The sequence below is a fragment of the Eublepharis macularius genome, chromosome 9 (assembly GCF_028583425.1).
Source record: "Eublepharis macularius isolate TG4126 chromosome 9, MPM_Emac_v1.0, whole genome shotgun sequence".
Classification (NCBI taxonomy): domain Eukaryota; kingdom Metazoa; phylum Chordata; class Lepidosauria; order Squamata; family Eublepharidae; genus Eublepharis; species Eublepharis macularius.
In genome coordinates this window covers 40,141,198-40,160,368 of record NC_072798.1, presented here as the reverse complement: position 1 = coordinate 40,160,368, position 19,171 = coordinate 40,141,198, and the positions used below count along the sequence as shown (strand labels likewise).

General features: G+C 45.3%; 1 protein-coding gene across 1 annotated transcript in view; it reads right to left on the bottom strand.

Moving 5' to 3' along the window:
- Positions 1-5,874: 5,874 nt before the first annotated feature.
- The window catches only part of ACO2 (aconitase 2), a 40,396-nt gene continuing 27,099 nt past the window's right edge, over positions 5,875-19,171 (bottom strand). The window contains exons 16-18 of the mRNA XM_054988460.1: positions 16,545-16,677; positions 7,074-7,195; positions 5,875-6,360 (exon numbers count right to left, since the gene is read on the bottom strand). Of these exons, the coding sequence (XP_054844435.1) occupies positions 6,223-6,360; positions 7,074-7,195; positions 16,545-16,677 (393 nt within the window). The 3' untranslated portion in view covers positions 5,875-6,222. The remainder of the gene's footprint in view (positions 6,361-7,073; positions 7,196-16,544; positions 16,678-19,171) is intronic.

Genomic DNA, 19,171 nt, shown 5'->3' with positions numbered 1-19,171 from the left:
TGAAAATGATTTTAGTCCAGTAACCCATGTTAGCAGAAATAATTTCTTAGACCAAATGAAGCTGCCTTATAGCAAGACAGTGGTCTTTCTCAGTCCTGCTACCTAGATCCTTCCAATGGGAGAATCAAAGGAATATCTGTTTTATACCACAAAAAATGAAGTTAGCTATTACATTGTTTATACCAAGATGCTATGCCACAGTTTGATTTTTCTCTCTCCACGCCCCCCCCTTTTGACATCATAATTTTTCAGGAGCCCTGAAGTAGCCAGCTCTGTTATATTGTCCAACCAGGTCTAAAACACTGGAAACTTTTTTAAAAATGTGACACCTGTGGATTTTTTCCTTGAAGCTAAGGCTAGGTGGAGGCAATGAATTATATTGCAAGATGTTCTGGCCATTACTTTCAGTTCCCCAGCCTAGTAATTCAACACAGGTGACAAAGTTATTAGCTACTCACTCCAGGGAAGTCCTCTAACTTGCGCCCTCCCTCCTGCCCCCACCCCGCAAGCATGACCAAGGGAAATCGGAGTGAACAATGACAAGAACAGGGACCAAATACAAATATTTTTGCTTTTGATCCAAGTTAGACTTCTGCACTGGGTCTCTAAGCAGTAAATGTTCCTGGGAAGATTCTTTCCTAGCACCAGTCCTAGTGACCATCTCCCACATCTCATTCTTCTTGTGAAGTTGGAAGGACATGATAAAAGCAGTTGAAGGAGGCAAGTGCTATGCAAGCAAGCACCCACATCTACTCAGTGCCACAGGCATAATTTTCATCTTGGAATATAAAATACATGGAGGTGATTCTGTGAGCCTTGGGCAGGATTATCAGTGTGGCAAAACTCTTTAGTACAAGCAACCCCAACAAGGAAGGCTGTGACAGGAAGGAGACAGCCCATCCGCATTATTTCCTTTGGGGTTTTTTTCTGAATCAGCTTAGAACTGTTTTGTATAAAAAGCCCAGCCACATTCAAAGCACTGCTGGCACATGTCCTGACCAAGTGAATGAGCGTGGAACTGGTGGAATAGTCTCAGGATTGCAGTTTGCAGGAAGGCTGGGATGGTTACAGTGCAATGGGAATTCATTCAGCTGCCCTTCTTGAATTCTTTGCTATGGTTCTGTAAAAACAAATGGCTGCTATTGTGCAAAGCTGAGACACACTGGTGATGTGGGTGGGCTACATTATCTTGTAACGTTTGCAGAATAGGCCAAGTTTCAGTGAAAGCTACTAGTAGATTGAATGGCACTGTCACACTTCTGAATGGGAATAGATAGCTTCCAGACCATCCACAGAAGCCGAGTGTTAATGAAAAGATTGCCATAGCCACAGCTGGTTTCCTGTGTAGAGGTGGTTATTCCTATCTCCTTGAACAGAAAGTCCCATCCACTTCCTGCTTGGCTATTGCATTTGTGTAGATGAAGTCTGAATATGACCATGCTGCATCTTGCCCTCAGGTAAACAATCTAGGGGAAAGTGTCTTCCCTCTTAATCAAACAAGATGGGAATACAGCATCATATGGAAATCTGGCATCTTGCATAAGGACAAAGTTGTTGCATTAGAAAATAAAAATTCTGTTCAGACATCAAAAAGCAAAACTGGTTGTATCAAATGGAACTGGGACAGTGGAATTACAGCCCCCCCCCCGTATGCTATTTAGCTCTTCTTGTTCTATGAACGGAATAAAAAACAGCTCAGAGTTTGATTATCTTGGTGTCTCTTGAGACAATGGAGTTCAACTCTGCTCAGAAGCTGTAGTGTTCACCACCAGCCATCCAAAGTGTACCCTGTCTACCTTCATCAAAAGGGAAAAATAGGTTTGTTCAGCAAGCCCAGATTATAAAAGTAATAGGATAAATGGTGGGTCATTGACAGGTAATTCATTTAGTGCATTATATGCTATCTGTCCACACAAAGCAGCTGACAAAATCACATACAATTCAAAGTATCATCTAATAAAAACAGCTGCATCAGCAATAAGACCATAAAGTATCTGTCAAAAAAGCAGCAGGTAGGAACCCATAACATCATAAAACCATTATACATAAATGAGCACGATGACAACAGTGGTGGTAGAAAAAGAGAGCGTGCCTCTAGCCAAATGCCCAAGAAAACAAGTATCTTCAGTAAGTGCTTAGTATAGGCAAAATACAGGTAAATTGATGTATGGGAGTTCCATAGGAGAGGTGACACCTCAGAGGACACAAGACCCTGGTAGCCATCTACTTCATGCCAAGAGGCAAAGGCACAGAGCAGGGACTCCACCAAAGGTGGAACAGGTGAAGGATAGAGGGTACAAGTGCAGTTACACCTATCTTAAAAATCAAGAGAGAACTGTATTTCAGCAATGTAAATGTTCCCCGAGTTAGGACAGGCACTGCCAAATCTAAGAGAATGCCTCCAAGGTCAATGACCCAAGTCAAAGAAGCCATAAAAATGGAAAGGGCCTGCCCCAATGAAATGAATGGAAGTGATCATAGGTACAAGTTAATAATTAGGCATGTGAAAAGAATTTGAGGACTGGATTGCCTCCTTGTTTAACTGGGTAGGGAAAGTCTCCTCAATAGATCTATCTCCTTTCTTTGGCTTGAATGGGAATCTGCACCTACATTCCAAATTCCTTGCCAACTTTTCCCCTGTTCTCCTGTTGGTGTTAAACTGTTCTCCCTTAGGTCTCCTACTAACTGTTCACACTGGATTCTTCCCACCTAGGGCTGGGGGAAAAAACCCATCTTCTTTCCAGCTCATGCTATCCAATCAGGTCCCTTGGAGTAGCCTGTCAATCAAAGCTTTCTGTGTCTGTGAGGGATTAACCTTTAACAGTCCTTCAGCTGTTTGTACAGCACTTCCAGGCTTTTAAAAAGTGCAGTCCATCACAAAAGGAAGCAAAGAGTAGGAATAAATGGGACGGTTCTCACAGTGGAAGGAACTAAGCCGTACTGGGGCCAGTACTATTTAATTTGTTCATAAATGATCAAGAACTGGGGGTGAACAGTGTAATGGCCAAGTCTGCAGATAAAACAAAATTATTCAGGGGGGTGAAAAATAAGGCTGACTGTGAAGAGCTCCAGAAGATCTCCACAAATTGGGTGAATGGGCAACAGTGGAAGACTTGCTCATTCTCCTTTTTAAAAATTTCACAGTAGAAAAACTCTCAGAATAACACACTAAGAGAGTTCAGTATCACTAATACGATGCATGGCAGCCCGGCATCGGGAGGACATTGAGACATTCGTATTTATTCTATATCAAAGGCAGTTTGTTGTAGGCAACTTAGCTTCTGTTATAGAGATACCACATTTTCCCACTATGTGAACTGCAACATAGTGTTGCTGAACCTGTCACATATTAGTTGAACTCATAATTATCTACACACTCAAGTGGCTTCCCACCAGTTACTGTGTCTCTTTCTGTGCATCATAAGTGGCCGCTTTTGAGCATATAAACTTTGTGGTTGGCAAGAGGATTCGCACCAGGGGTCCCTAACCTTTTTGAGTCTGTTGGCACCTCTGGAATTCTGACACAGGATGGTAGGCACAACCACAAAATGGCTGCATCAGGACATAGAGCCACACACTCAGAGGAAGCTCATGTGCAGGGGAGAGGGGGGAGTGTAATATAAAATACACCGGGAAAGAGGAGTGAGAGAGAATGAAGCCAACACTGGTGGCAGCTGCCACTGAAACAATGTTAGTCTGCCCAGCAAATTGTTTCTCCAATGGCCAATTAGAAAACTTGCTGGGCAAGTGACCCACCTGGCTCCACCGTGTTTCTAAACACAGTTGGTGAACACCAAGAAAGGTGTTGGCAGGCATTGTGGCACCCACAGGCACTATTGTTGGGGGCCCTTCTTTTATACAATTAACGAAACTTACTAAGATTGTGTTCACCATCCGAGAGATGGTGGCAGCTCTGTACACTACACTGCCTTATGAATCTAGTTGGTCAGCTCAGAAATAATCAAATATATGTCTTGGATCAATTCTGAGTGCAAACAATGTGTTGACTCATTGAACAGTAGATCTGAATGTGTGCTTTTAGGCAAGCAAATGCAACACCAGCAGGAACCATTTTTGATCAGTCGTTGCCCTGGACAGCACATTTGGAGATGGACTCAATGCATACAAATCTGTTAGCTTGTAAGAGATACGAATACCACTGTTGCACTTGTGTACTGCTCCTCCTGCCCCCATGCAGTTTGATAGAGAAGTATTCAATCAAGTCCATTTAATCATGTTCACAAGTGGCATTTCTGATTGCTGAGCTTGGTTCATATGAAGCTAGTCAGGCCACTGGTCTTTCAAGGTTAGTGTAGTCTACAGAGACTGGGAACAGCTCCCCAGGGTCTTAGGCAGAGGCCTTTCACACCACCATCACGTATTATTAATGGACATGCCAGGGATTGAAACTGCAGTCTTCTACATGCAAAGGAGATGCTCTGCTGTTGTCCCTCTCCTTCCCAGTAACTGAAATTAGAATCCTTGAAACAAACCTGAAACATTTGCTAGTTCAAAATGCAGCCACTTAACTGTCAAGAGAGACTTGTTTCCACCATTTGCAGCTTTTAAGCAGCTCCACCAGCTTCATGCTTGTAGGCTCAGTTCAATAAGCTGATTCTCTTTAAAGCTCTTCACAGTGTAGATAGAGTATGTGAAGATCCGTCTCCCCCCACATTAACTCCCTTGCCACTGCATAGATCAAAATTTGTTAACTCTGCCTTCTTTGAAAGTGGCGTGCCTAGCCACTACCTCCTCATGCACTTTTTCCCATAGCAAGCTTGTGTGCAGAGCAAGCTGCCACTGGAATCCATAAGATCCCACTCTTACTGGATGCTTCTGAGAATTTGAGAAAATGTATATATGATCTACTGTTTTGTGCATTTGTGACCTGACAGCTTTTGCAAAATGTTTTGAGTATGTTGTCAGCTACTTAGGTGGTTTTGGAGAATATGCTTAAAACAGACTGATAACAGTGGTTCCTTTCTTTTTTAACAGCAGTTCAGCAAAGTAGTTTCTCTCCACCCACCTGATGCCACAAATATAGTCTGAATCAGGGCTGCTGTAGCTTCTTTGAACAGTACCAGTCAGGAGAGCCAAATAAATCCCCAACATAACACAACTTGGGACTGTAACTGGTTAATGAGATGGGAAAGTGCATCAAATTTAGAAAACCAGCAGGCTTTCTTTGCAAGCTAAATTATTCTTCAAACAGGAAACTGCATAGCTACAATTAAGATTTATGGTGTAATGTATATTAAGCCAAATTGAAGGAACATGAAAAAAACCCTGTTGTGACAGTGCCCCAGGTACTACAGGATCCAATGGGTGCCCTAGATTGAATTTTACGAAAGAAACCACAAAGCTTTCAACAATTGTACTTTTTTTCAATAGATATTGCCAGAAGAGAGTCCAAAATAGTTCTCTACCTGATTTTTAGCATATGTTGGGCAAATTTTACTAACATGCTATATTCTGGCTATAATGTTTCTTTATAAAAAAATTCCCCAAACAAGAGGCTGAACAAATTGGGAACTTGTGGAAAATTGTTGATGGGAGAGAAGGGAAGAAAGTTATATAGAGGAACTGGGATTAGGATCTCTGGCCAACAGCAGTAGAACCCTCTGGCATCTTGAACACCCCCTTCCCAATCAGCCTTCAATTTAATATTGCAGCAAGAACCAAGACTTCACATCAAAACCATTGGACAAGTTTATGCGACGAAGAAAGAATCTTACAGTTCCCTTTGAGCTGCCGGATTTTACAGAGGCCACAGGCTGGGATCTATGGCACATTTACTGCCAGTTTCTTGAACCTTCTTTTTACAAAACAACCAGCAGGAAATTCAGAACGCTGTAGAAACAATGAGGCTAGATATGTCAGTCACAATCTTTATTTTTCTTTTCACAAAACATTCTTATTTTTCATCCCTTAACCATTGATGAAATGACTGGGCAGAAAAATCATTAGGTAGGTTATTAAATATAAATAGTAATGTGGGACATCTGAAATGCAGCAAACACAATGTAAGGAGCTACAAAAGCCAGAACCTGATAATGCAAAAAAAAAAAAAAAAGGACTCCTATCAGTGTCAGCAAATAAGTACTGTAATAAAAAGGAAGCTAAGGTTACATTTGATCACAGACATTTATTCTCAAGATTTATGGAATTGCACTTTTATGGAGACAGCCATCAAGTCCACTGGATGTGCGTATTTGTGCGGATTCAGTGTTGCTGCAGCTCTTTCATTCTGTTAAGTGCACTACCAGCTTTAAACCACTCGATCTGGGTCTCATTGAAGGTGTGGTTCAAAATGATTGTTTCTTGGCTCCCATTAGGATGCTTGATGATGCATTTCAAAGGCTATTGGTAAGGGAAACAGAGGTAAGAGGGATCTAAGGTTTTGCATTAGACTTGGATTCATAATCAATAATACATCAAACCTGGCCTAATATTTTATTTTATGAATTGAAATGTTACTTTTTGCAAGCTAACTTGAATCTTGGTAAGAGGTGGGATAGCTTCCCACCTCTTATCAAACAAAGCAACTACCTTTTGACTCAAGTAATTCTCAGTTTAGGAGCCTACATAAAACAAGACTCACATCAAGTCTCTTCCCTCATTTGTGCTGAAGAATGGGTCTCCCTAGGTAGGAGTCACGGTAGGGTGAAATAGGACCACCCCCCTCAAAAAAAACCCCACTAGAATTCCTTCCCAAGGATCCCTAAATATATTTTGCATCACACAGATTATAACTTATTTATGTAAGTTTAGTGCAAATATTTCATGGAAAGATGGGGAAACTGGGACAATGGAAAATTACTAAGAATTGGATAAAATGCAGAAGCCTAGACAATGACATTCTGTTTAAAGGTTTCTTGAATGCCTCTCAAAACTTGGAAGAATAGAAAATGCATTTTTTAAAAAGGTTCTTGGAATGCTAAATTATGAAATTTAGTTTTTTGGAATTTCAGAAACTAGCCAAGTGGCTAAAGAGAAATGAATATCAATACAGCAGACACAATAAACAAACAATAGAAAATCCAGGTCTCCTAATGAGAAACTGAGCCCATTACCTTTCCAGGAACAAAATCTTTCAGACCTACGATGCTCAGCTTATCTACAGGGTGGATCTTGTCATAGTCAGCAGGATCAGCAAAAGTTAATGGCAGGAGGCCTTGCTTCTTCAGGTTGGTTTCTGCAAAGATAAACAGCCATCAGAATATTTAAGACACGTTTTAGCCACCTTATGAGGAATTAAAAAAATACTAACAGCACAAGCCGTATGTAGAGGAGAGAAATACAATAGTAAATTATGTCAATCAACTCTGTCAATATACCAAACTATTATGTATTTAAATACAATGAGATATCCAATATAGAAACTGCTCAACCAGCACAATTAAAGCAAAAAACAGAGTTGTACATACCTGTAACTACTGTTCATTGAGTTCTTCTGAGCAGACACACATTGGGACTGCGCTTGAGCAGGCCTGCCAACAGAGAAACTTGTTAGCTTCTTCAGAGCTCCGATAGGGCTCGCTGCTCCTCAGTCATGTAGCCTAACTGCTTTTCCCACCTAAAACAGGGCACATGACCTAGAAGGCGTGACCCTCTCTGAGTTCTCCTGAGCCACCGCGAACCCAAAAACGCGACCATCAGAGTTCACAGTGGGGCAGGAGGGAGGGATGTGTGTCTGCACAGAAGAACTCGATGAACAGTAGTTACAGGTATGTACAACTCTGTTTTCATCGTCGTTCTTCTGTGCATCCCCACATTGGGAAGATTACCAAGCTATAGACAATAATGCAAATAAGTGCACTTAAGAGAATCTGTCCTGAACAACAGGGAATAATAACAATGTATGAATAAATGGAGAAAAACATCCAGTCTTGTGTCTTTGTACTTTCTACAACTCCCAGTACTGCAGATATGCAGAAGTGCCAACTCCCTGTATACTAGACAAATAAGGAATGTAGCAATGCTCTCACCACAGAGACATCTCGTGTAACATCTACATCTATTGCATAATGCTTTGCGAAAGTCTCAGAGGATGACCAAGTTGCAGCCCTGCATATGTGAGCAATTGGTACCCCTTTTTAAAAAGGCAGATGAAGATGCTTGTGCTCTAGTAAAATGCGTCCAGATCTTAAAAGGGCATTCTGCACCCACCTGTCTGTATGCTCTTTGGACTGTTGCCACAATCCAGCAAGATATAGTTTGGGCAGAAGCCCTCTTTCCCTTACTAGGTCCTGTGAAACAAACCAAAAGATGAGGGTCCATACAAAATGCCTTCGTCCTGTCCAAATAGAAAGCTAGCGCCCTTTTCAGGTCTAGGGAGTGTAAAGTCCTTTCCGCTCCTGACTGAGGTGATGGAAAGAATACAAGGACGACAATATCCTATGACATACGGAAAGGTGAAATCACTTAGGGCAAAAATTGCAAACTAGTTCTGAGAACCACGTTGATCGCATGGAATTTCAGAAAGGGAGGATCCAACCAGAATGCCAAAAGCTCACTCACCCTCCTGGCAGAAGTTATTGCTACCAAAAAGGAGACCTTCCCGGAAAGCAACTCCAGGAACAGGTAGCTAAGGGCTCAAAAGGCTTCAACATAAGCTGTGCTAAAACTAGCGACAGCGACCATTGTGGAACAGGCAGTACCACAGGCGGTACCACAAAAATTTAAGAAATTTCTTTGAATCTGGGTGCGAAAATATCAAGTGACCTTCCACTGAGTCGTGATAAGCAGAAATGGTAGCGAAGTGCACCTTTAAAGATGATGCCAAACTACCCGACTTTAAAGAACACAAACTACCCGGAAAGCAACTACCAAACTACCCGACTTTAAAGAACACAAATAATCTAAGACTTTATACAGTGAACCATTCAAGGGAGATAGCCCCTTCTTAGTAGCCCAATGCACAAAACGGGTCCACTTTGATGCACAGGACCTCCTAGTAGAAGGCCTCCTGGCATTTAGGATCACGCTATGTACTTCGTCAAAACCGTCTAAAGGCTGGGGTGTATGCACCAAACTGTTAGGTGTAATCTCCCAGGATCGTGGTGGAATAGCTCCCCCCACCTCAGAATGTCTGGAGCCACCGGTAAGGTAACGAACGTCCATTTGGACAGATCTGGTAACTTTGGCAGCCAGATTTGCCTTAGCCAAAATGGGGTTACTAGAATGCAGTCTGTGTTGTCTTGTTGAATCTTGCACAACACCTTTGCAATTAGGGGAAAATGGCGGGAAGAGGTAAAACTTCCTGCTTGACCAAGTGTGTTGAAAGGCATCCCCCAGAGAATTGGGATCGGCTCCTGCCAGGGAGCAAAAAAGGGGGGAGCCTTTGCGTTGGATGCAGAGGCAAAGAGGTCTACCTTGGGTAATCCACATTGGGCAAACACTGGTTCCAAGTAGCGGTTGTTTAGAGACTACTCGTGATTGGCCTTCTGTTGCCTGCTTAGAACATCCGCTTTGGCATTGTCTGTATCAGCAATGTGTATCGTATGAAGGGCAACCTTGTTGGTAATGGCCCGCTCCCAGATCACTACAGCTTCTGCACACAGCATGAGAGAAGCAGTTCCTCCCTGCTTCTTCAAATAATACATTGCTGTGGTACTGTCCATCTGTATTTGAACTTCTCGTCCACGAAAGATAGCTGCAAAAGAGACAAGAGCAAAGTTGATAGCTCTAAGTTCTAACACATTAATGTGTAATGCCTGCTTGTTAGGAGACCATTTGTCTTGTACTGAAAAGGACCCACAATGAGCACCCCACCCAGAAGTGGTGGCATCTGTAGTAACAACCACATGACACTGCTGGGTCCCAAAGGAGACACCTTGTCCGAGGCCCGGCCCGGAGGCCTCGGACTCGCCGCAGGGCCCCCCCCCGCCCCCGCAGACTCGCCGCGACGGCACCCCCGCCCCCGCGGCAGCAGCTCCCGCCCGACCCCCGCACCCCCCACCGTCGCTTACCTGGGGAGCAGCGACGGCACGGAGGGGAGAAACGCGGGGCGCGGCAGCCCGCGAGGAGGCCCGCCCCCCCGAAGCGCCCGCCCGGCCGCCGGCCGAGAACGCGGGCAGACGGCCGTTCGCCGGCGCAATGCCCCGGCGGCGGCGGCGGCCGGCGCCGCGGCGGCGGAAAGGCCCGGGCCACGGGGAAGCCAGGGATGGGCCGGCCCAGACCGCACCAGGCGACCGGACGCCGGCACAGGCGCTCTCGGCCAGCCTGGACCCCGCCCCGCACCGGCAGAGAAGGGGAGGGAAGGAGGCCAACCAGGCTCAGCCCAGCCCCCGGGCGGGAACCAGACGGGCCAAGCACGGCCAGGAGAGGCCCGGCCCGCCGCCAGTCAGGGGGAGGGAGGGCAGCCGGGCCAGGGAGGCGGGGGGGATCCAAGGAGCCCGCCAATGGGCTAGGACTGGGTGGGGCCAGCAGGTATGGCCGCACCTGGCCCAGGTGGTGGGGATGGCTGTGGGTGGAGGAGCATGGGAGAGGGGGTGGGGCTGAAAGGAGCAGAAGGGTATTTAAGAGGGCTCCCCTGGCAAGCCGAGGAGGAGAGAGGTGAAGCCAGACTGCCCTGACGTTAAGGTGCAGCTGGCTGGGTGGAGCCAATTGCTGTCCGGGGACCTCCGGTACAGACAGGGGCTGCCCTTTCTGAGGCAGCCAGGGGAAGGGACCCGCTCTCCCCCACCGCCGCTGAGCCAACCCGTCGCCCCAGGACGGACCCGCCGGAGCCACCCCGCCAGGACCCGCCGTCACCACCACCAGGGGGCGCTGCCGGGCCTGACACACCTCTAAAAAGGTTCTCACTTGAGGACTACCAATTGAGCTTTCTGATAACCTGTCTTGGCACAGTAAACTTATGACTCAGAGAATGTATTTGTGTCATATCTTCTGACAAACGAATTCTGCAGTGGCCGCATATTAAGTCGAGTGAAAGGGACCACTGCTGTTGAGGCTGCCATATGCCCTAGCAATTTTTGGATTATCCAGACTGACTGGAAACGATTCTTAACAAACCTAGACACCAATGACTGGATGGCTCTTGCTCTCTCACATGGGAAAGAAGCTATCCCTGCAGTGGCATCCAGCATAGAACCAATGTAAACCACCGTCCTAGTAGGTTCCAATTTAGATTTGGCGAAGTTGATTACCAACCCCAACTTATGACAAATATTCACTAAAAGTGCCACATGCTGAACTAACTGCTCCCTAGATTTGGCAGTCACCAACCAGTCATCCAAGTACGGAAAAACAGAGCATCCCTGAGCCCTAAGATGTGCCACCACTGGTGCCATACATTTAGTAAACACTCATGGTGCGGTAGAGAGCCCAAAGGGCAATACCATGTACTGGAACATCCTGTCATGGTATTTGAAGCAGAGGTATGTCCTATGGTCCCTTCTAATTGCAACATGGAAGTAGGCATCTTTGAAGTCCAACACTGCAAACCAGACATCCTTGTCTAATAATGGGAGAATGGCTGAAAGTGTTACCATCTTAAACTTTGATACCTTAAGAAACTCATTAAGGCCTCTCAAATCTAAAATTGGTCGCAGACCACTGTCTTTTTTAGGGACCAAGAAAAACTTTGAGAAGTAACCTCGAATACTGTCAATGTCATAAATCTCCTGAATAGCTCCCTTTTCCAGTAAGGAACCGATCTCCTTCTCAAGCTCCTGTAACGTATTGGTTACAGCTACAGAAGGTACAATGCAATCAGGAACCGCCACAAACTCCAACCCATAACCATCTTTAACAATAGTTAACACCCAAGAGTCAGTTGTTATAGACTCCCACTGAGAGTAATAAGATGACAGTCTCTCAGTGTAGCAAGGGTTCAGGCTGAGTGTGGCAGAAAGACTTCAGAACTGCTTCGCAGGCCTTTGCGTGTCCTTCCGCTGAGAAGGTTGTTGAGAGGACTTCTGCTTGTAATGTCCCCTACGTCGAGGCTGCTGAGATGACTGGTAAGGACGGTAGAACTGTCCTTGCGATGGCTGGTAGGGCCTATACGCTCTATTGGACCAATGGTAAGTATACTGGTGTCTAGAAAAATACCTATGTTTATAGGTGTGCTGATCCTGTACAACCCCAAGCGACTTAGCCGTTTGCCTATTTTTCTTCTTTTGAGACAATACTTCATCAGTGGATGCCGCAAAAAGTGTCAATCTTTCAATGGGCATCTCCTCCACTCTGGCTCTAATCTCAGGGGGCAAGACAGTCGATCTCAACCAGGAGTGATGCCTGATCAGCATGGCACCCACCATTCCTTTCGCTGCAGTGTCGACAGCATTTTGCCCAGCATTCATCTGTTGCTTTGAAACCCAAATGGCCTATGTCTGAAGAAGGTTGAAAAGAGATTGCATCTCCTCAGGTAAACCAGTAACATACTCCGAGAGTTTCTCCCAGAGATACAACTGGTATCCACCCATAATGACCTGATAGTTACCAATACGCAGGTTCAGTGCTGCAATCGAGTATTGTCTTCTTCTTGCCCTCCTTGTCTGCAGGAACTGAATGAGATCACTGCTTATGTTTCTGGAACTCTTCAGTAACCAGAGATGAGGGCACAGGGTGCTTGAAAAGTGATGGCAAAGTATCCTGCTTGACTTTATACATGGCTTCCACCCTCTTTGAAGTAACAGGCAACTCTGCAGGCCTCTCCCAAACCTTCAAAATTAACTCATCCAGCCCCTCGACTATGGGGAATCCCACTGCTGCTGGGGCATCACTATAAACCTGCCCAGCAACTTGCCCGATGTTTTGGGAGTCGAGGATGACACATCCAAGTTTAAAGCCTGCGCCATTCGAGCCATCTGCTCTGCATAAAGTCGCAAGTCCTTGTACGGTGATCCAGAAGCTGAAGCCATATTCTCGTCTGGTGAAAGCTCCAACAGTTCGGATCCATACTTGGACGGCGCCAGACGATAATCTGTATCTTCATCCTCCGAGTCCTCGGAGTACTGCAATTGAACAGAGGATGGTGGAGGAAGCCAAGCCTTCCCCTGAAGAAGTAGATGGCCTTGGTTCCGAAGCATCGAACCCGTGAGGGCCCCCAGACTAATAGCAATGGTAAGGTGGAGGAACACAGCAAGCCAGGTAGTGCTGCTGTCCAATGGTTCCCGCAGGCTCCAATGATCGGTGACGGTTGGAGTCGGTTCTCCCTGGCTCCACAGAGTGTCCTTGCTTTGAACTGACATCGCTTCTGTGAGATGGAGTCTCACCCTTGCTCTCGAACTCGGGCAATGGGTCAGGTTAAGTACATCTGTCGCTGGAGCAGGTTCCACAAAAGATGCCAATTCAAATCCGTGCTCCACTGTCCACAGACCAGGGACAGAACCGAGAAAAGTTTGATCCACAGTGTCGTGTTCCTGCATGGCATCCAGGGTGTGGGCAGGGGCCGGGCAAGACTGCTCACCTAGGCTAGTGCTAGCTATAGAATGTCCGTTCAGGCCAAGTCCAAAGTCAACAGTCCAGGTCAAATCCAGCACAGGCAGTCCCAACAAGGGGCAGGCAAGTTCACAGTCCAAAGCAATTCGAGGTCAAAGTCCAGCAAAGGCAGTCCCAACAAGGGACAGGCAGGTTCGAGGTCCAAAGCAAGCCAAGGTCGAGGCCCAGGAATCAGTCCAAGGGGGAACAAGGTTCAAAGGGGGTTGCAAGGCTTCCAGGCACGAGGCTCTGGTTGCAAAGTGGAAGATGACTGAAATTGTTTCTGAGTTCAGCGTCTGAGTTCAGCGACTGTTCTTATACTTCGCCTTGTTTAAGAGGCAGACAGGCCAGGTGTTTCCTCGTCCGTTGATTGCCCTGCCTCGTTATCCTGAATCAGCTCCAGACGCCTCTGCGCTTGTAGTCAGGCGCTGCGGCGTCTTTGCCAAACCGCCTCCCACGCCCGGCTCTTCCTTCGGGCTGCTGACTCTGACAGCTCCTCCCAACTAGCGGCCAGGGTTGTTTGTGCTTTGCTCACTCCCTCGGCCCCGGCGTCTTCCCTGGAAGACACAGGCTGTACCTCTGGTTGCTGCGTGACTGGCTCCGCTGGTGCCTCTTCATCCCCCCCTGCCGGTTCCACTGATTCTGGAGCTGGATTTGCCTGCCCAACGCAGTCCTCCTCCGAGGACTCGCTGGCAGGTGGCAAGGGCTCGGTCTGGGGCTGGGTCACGACACACAGGGTCTCTCAACTCGGCCTCCAAAGGTGAATGCTCTGAAGAACGAACGTGCGGAAGACAGTGTACTTGGAGGGACCAAAATAACATAATCCTCCGAGTGATGTTCTGAGAATTGGCTCCGATGCTCCTGTGTATGCTTGTCAGCCTGTTTGGACTTTGAAGAATGCCTTGACTTCTTCGCATTCTTCGCAGGTGGCTCCGAAGATTATCTCAGAGCCGGCGAAGATTGCGTAGCCGGTTCCAGTGAGGATCTCAGTTCCAGAGAAAAATGCGGGGCGGACGCTTTCGAAGTCATCAGATCCAATCTCGGAGTAGACTTAGCTGAAGCCACGGATCCCGCCTTGGAGCGCTGATCTAAAGTGGCTAAAAGCCTATTGGCTTTCGATAGAGTGCCAGCCGAATGTCCATCAGAGCCCGACTTATGGCCATGCCTGGCCTCTGTCTTCTTGGGGAAGATCTTCTCTCCCAACGCAGCCTTGAGTCACTGGGCTTTCTCATTCCTGGCCTTGGTCGTAAATTGCTGACAGATCATACAGGAGCCAACCTTATGGCCCTCCCCAGGGCACAGGAGACACAGATCATGGTGGTCAGATCTAGTCATCTTAGTACCGCACTGGGAACTCGGCTTGAAAAGTGACTTATCTGACATAGCCGAGGAACTCACAGCTACCTCACTCAACTGGTCCAGCTCGAGGAGACGGGTTAAGAAGCTAAATAATGCCAAGTTGAAATAAAAAAAACAAGTACAAAGTCAAAAACTGGTCCAGAAGTCAGATAAAGCCATGGAATTCTATTGAAACGGTGAAGGAAAAAGAACGAAAGAGCTCAGAAGCAAAGTTCCTCTCTTTGCGGCGGCTAAGAGAGAACTGAGGGAGGGGGGGGGGGGTCATGACTCCTAGGTCATGTGTCCTGTTTTAGACGGGAAAAGCAGTTAGGCTACGTGGAGCAGCGACCCCTATCGGAGCTCTGAAGAAGCTAACAAGGTTCTCCGTTGGTAGGCCTGCGCAAACGCAGTCCCAATGTAGGGATGCACAGAACGACAATGATGAATCAAAGCATATATGAGGCAAGCCGCTCTAGAAAACGAATTAAAGGTACAGTCCCATAGATAAAGTCCACCAATTCAACAGTCTCTGATGAAGTCCATCCAAAGGTGAGTAGACAAGGTATGTAAAGAAGAAAATCTGTACAGCTGAGTCAATAATGCTTATTTTTATCTTCTTTAACAGGTGTAAGCCGTGAAGCGAGAGGCGGAACATCCAGAAGACCGCCTGACAAATAGGGCCGGCTGTATTGCCTGTTGTTTCGTATAGATACCTCCTCAGGGGTAAAAAAATGTCTCACCAGTGAACGTCAAATTCTAGCACTAAATCACAGGCTAAAGTGCTCAAATGCAGCAAGTTAACAACCGAAGATTAAGGTGGCAGCTGAGCATTTGAGCACTTTAGCCCGAGTTTTACTGCTAGAATTTTCTATAGCGGCTTGCCTCATGCGGATGTATGCTTTGATATTGCTTTAATTATGCTGGTTGAGCAGTTTCTATATTGGATTTCTCATTGGATTTAAAAACATAATAGTTTGGTATATTGACAGAGTTGATTGATGCAATTTACTATTGTATTTCTCTCCTCTAGATACGGCTTGTGCCGTTAGTATTTCTTTCAGTTTGGTGGAGGAGCTTCCTTGTGTACTGACCTTATGAGGAATAACTGAACTCTAATTTTGTTTTCTAAAGTACTGCTGGATACCAGGCCAGCACATGTTTAAACAGGGTCTTTGAACAGAGAAGCTAAAAGGAAGTAAATTTCTTCCCATCCTACTGGAAAGTTGTTTAAGATTTTGGACAGTTAACTAATTTGCCTACTGCACTCTCTATCTTGTATATGCGTCTATGTTGGCAAAACTGACAGGAAATGTGTTTTACCCAAATACTACACACAATATTTTGTAAGGAAACAATGAAAGCTTTGGATTACAGTTCAATGATGTACACACTAGAATAAGGGTCTTCCTGCATATAGGGCAATTCCTGCTCTTTTTGGGGCAAAGTGAAGGGCTCCTTGTTTTCTATTCTAGTTGAAAATGTACATACAATGGCCTGCAGTAAGCAGTTTGGCAACCCAATAGACAGGTCTCTTTAGAACAGCCATACTGTTGGTTTCTATGTAAGAGATCAAAACAGAGCATCAATGCCTGGGGAAGAGCTATCAATTTATAAACAGATTAGAAGAGCTGTCAATTTATAAATGGATCAAGGCATGCACATGTGTGTGTGTGTGTGTGTGTGTGTGTGTGTGTGTGTGTGTGTGTGTGCGCGTGCGCGCGCGCGCATGCACACTGAAGCCTCCCCCAGCTTTCTGCCTATGCAAAAAGAAATAGTCGCACCATGAATTCTGGCAAAGCTCTTGACTATGATGGCTCTTCCTCCTAGATGCCGTGGTTCCAATGCTGCATGCTCTCGACTTGAACCTTCACCGTAGTTTTCATCCCCAACGACTACCCACTGAACACCATGTTTCTGCGAGCAAAGCAATGCAAAAAACTTCAGTACTCATGAGACAGAAGCTAGTCACAGGGTTTGTTAATTCCATCACCCTAATGCACAACCCTCTGAGGAGAAAGTTCACTGCATGAGAAGCTTTTTGAGGGCAACCAGAGGACAGCCACTAGACGTGGAGATGAATCTCTTAGGTGGAAAAATAGGAGTTAAATGTGTTCCCAGTGACAGAGTAACGTGGAGAAGGCTCAACAATACAAAAGCCCCTCCCCCAAAGAACCTGCCACCTTATCATGAAAAATTAAATATTCTCCTTGTTGAATGAGGGCTGGACAGGATTTTCTTTTGCACTCTTGCATGTTGTCTAGCTCCAGGAAGATAGTAGCTAGTACAAGATTAATATACATGAAGGGGCTTACACAGTGGTTAGGAGAAGAATTGTTCAAATCACACTATCTTAAGCTATCCTTTTGTTGTATTTCTAGGACTGCTCTGACCACTAGACAAAATGAGGCACAGATGTGTTTTGGGTTGTAGAGTTTATGTACGAAAAGTTCAAAAACCTTAAGTTAGACAAAGGGAATATACTATTAGGGTCCCTTTCTTTGGACCAGGAATAAATTCCACCACCGCCCTCGCATATATCATGGATCATGAAAGAAAACCTACTTCTAAAAAGACAGATTATATAATGGTAATGGATTTGGGATAGGCAGGCTTGGTTGGTACTCCCTAAACCCTAGGTGCATTTTCTGCTTCAGTTGCCCAAATATTTTAGGCAGCCCAATTTGCTCATACTATGTTACTAATCCAAAATACAGAAATATGTTTTCAAAAAGGCAGTAAAACATGATCACTTCATCTTAGATATGCCAAGATCATAATAAATGATTGAGTTAACATACTGTATAACTATAGTGCGTACCTGATGTCCATCATAAATCAAACACTGACTCAGGGCACCTTTCCCAATCACTAGAACAGGTGGTTTCCACCCATTACTTTTAAAAAAATTGCTAAAGAAGAATGCCATGGCCAGTCTTTAGTTTGCTCTTTCTAGGTAAATGATTGAGCATGTTACTGTAGAACCAGTCTTCTTGGATAACTTATCTACTCTAGACCCCTTTCTGGCTTCAAGCTGGACTACGCAATGGAGTCAAAGCTGGTTTTCACCGTTTTTAATATAGACAAAGACTGCCTCTCAGCAGCCTTTGATACTCTGAACCGTGTCATCTTGTTAAGGTATTTGGAGATAGAAGTAGGTATCAAAATGTGCTTTGTATTGGTTTAAATAGTTCTTTATGGACCAAATTTAAAGGGCTGCTGTTGGAGGGCAGTTGTCATCAGTGCAGGACTTGTCCTGGGGGATTCCATAAGGGTTAGTTTCATCCCCCATGCTGTTTAATCTCTATGTAAAGCGTTCTCTGAAGGAATTGTGTGTTTTTGGAATAGGCTGTTATTAATACTCTGATGACACACAACTCTGTATTTCTTTACACAAATACTCAGCAATGCTGCAGAAGCCAGTGCTTGGCTTCTGTGGTTAAATGACTAGGGTGAACACATTGAAATTGAATCCTGACAAGATGGAGGCAATGCTGGCTGGGCAGACTAAGGTCTGTTCCACACACTTAATGAGGTTCAGTTGCCTCTTGATGACTCAGTTAAGAGCTTAGGTATCCTACAAGGTGTAGTATTATTGCTGGAGAAGCAAATTACTGCAACTGCAAAAAATGCTTTCTTCCACATTCATTTAACCTACCTTGTCTCTGCTGATCCAGCCAAGTGGATCCATGCCACAGTTACCTCAAGGCTACTTAAGGGCTGACCTTAAAGTTAATTCGGAAACTCCAAGTGGTACAGAAGACTGCAGGTTGTTATTATTGGTAGCTAAGCAGAGTATACATATTACACATATTCTGCTGTCATCCCACAGGTTACTGAAGATTTCCTGGGTTCAGTACAAGGTACTCCATATGCAAAGACTTTCATGGCCTTGGACGCATGAATCTTCAGTATTACCTCTCCTGCTAGGCTGTGCTATGACAGCTTGGTTCTTCTGACTAAAGCCTTCTGCAGGTTCTACCCTGCAAATGTGTAAGATCAACAGATGTCTGTTCTTGAACATGCTGTTGTGGCTCCCACCTTGTAGCATGGTCTGCCTGAGGTGGTCAGGAAGTATCCCATGCTTTACCATTCTGCTGAATGTGTAACACAAATGTTTTGGAGGGTATTTTTATGAAGGAAATAGGGCTGTTGTATAATGGAACAGTTCAGGAGAGCGCTTTCATAAGGTATTGGGATTCTTATCTACTGTACTGTTTTTATTGTCTGTATTACCTTGCTGTGCTCCCTTATTTTCTAGTTTTATAAGATACTTTCTGCATTGTTTGTTGCATGTCACGTCTTAGACCATTGTCTAATTTTGTAATCCCAGTCCTATTGCATTACTCATTAGATTTTCTCTGTCTGAATGCTTTATTTTTGTTTTGTCATCAATCCTCAGTTTTAACAA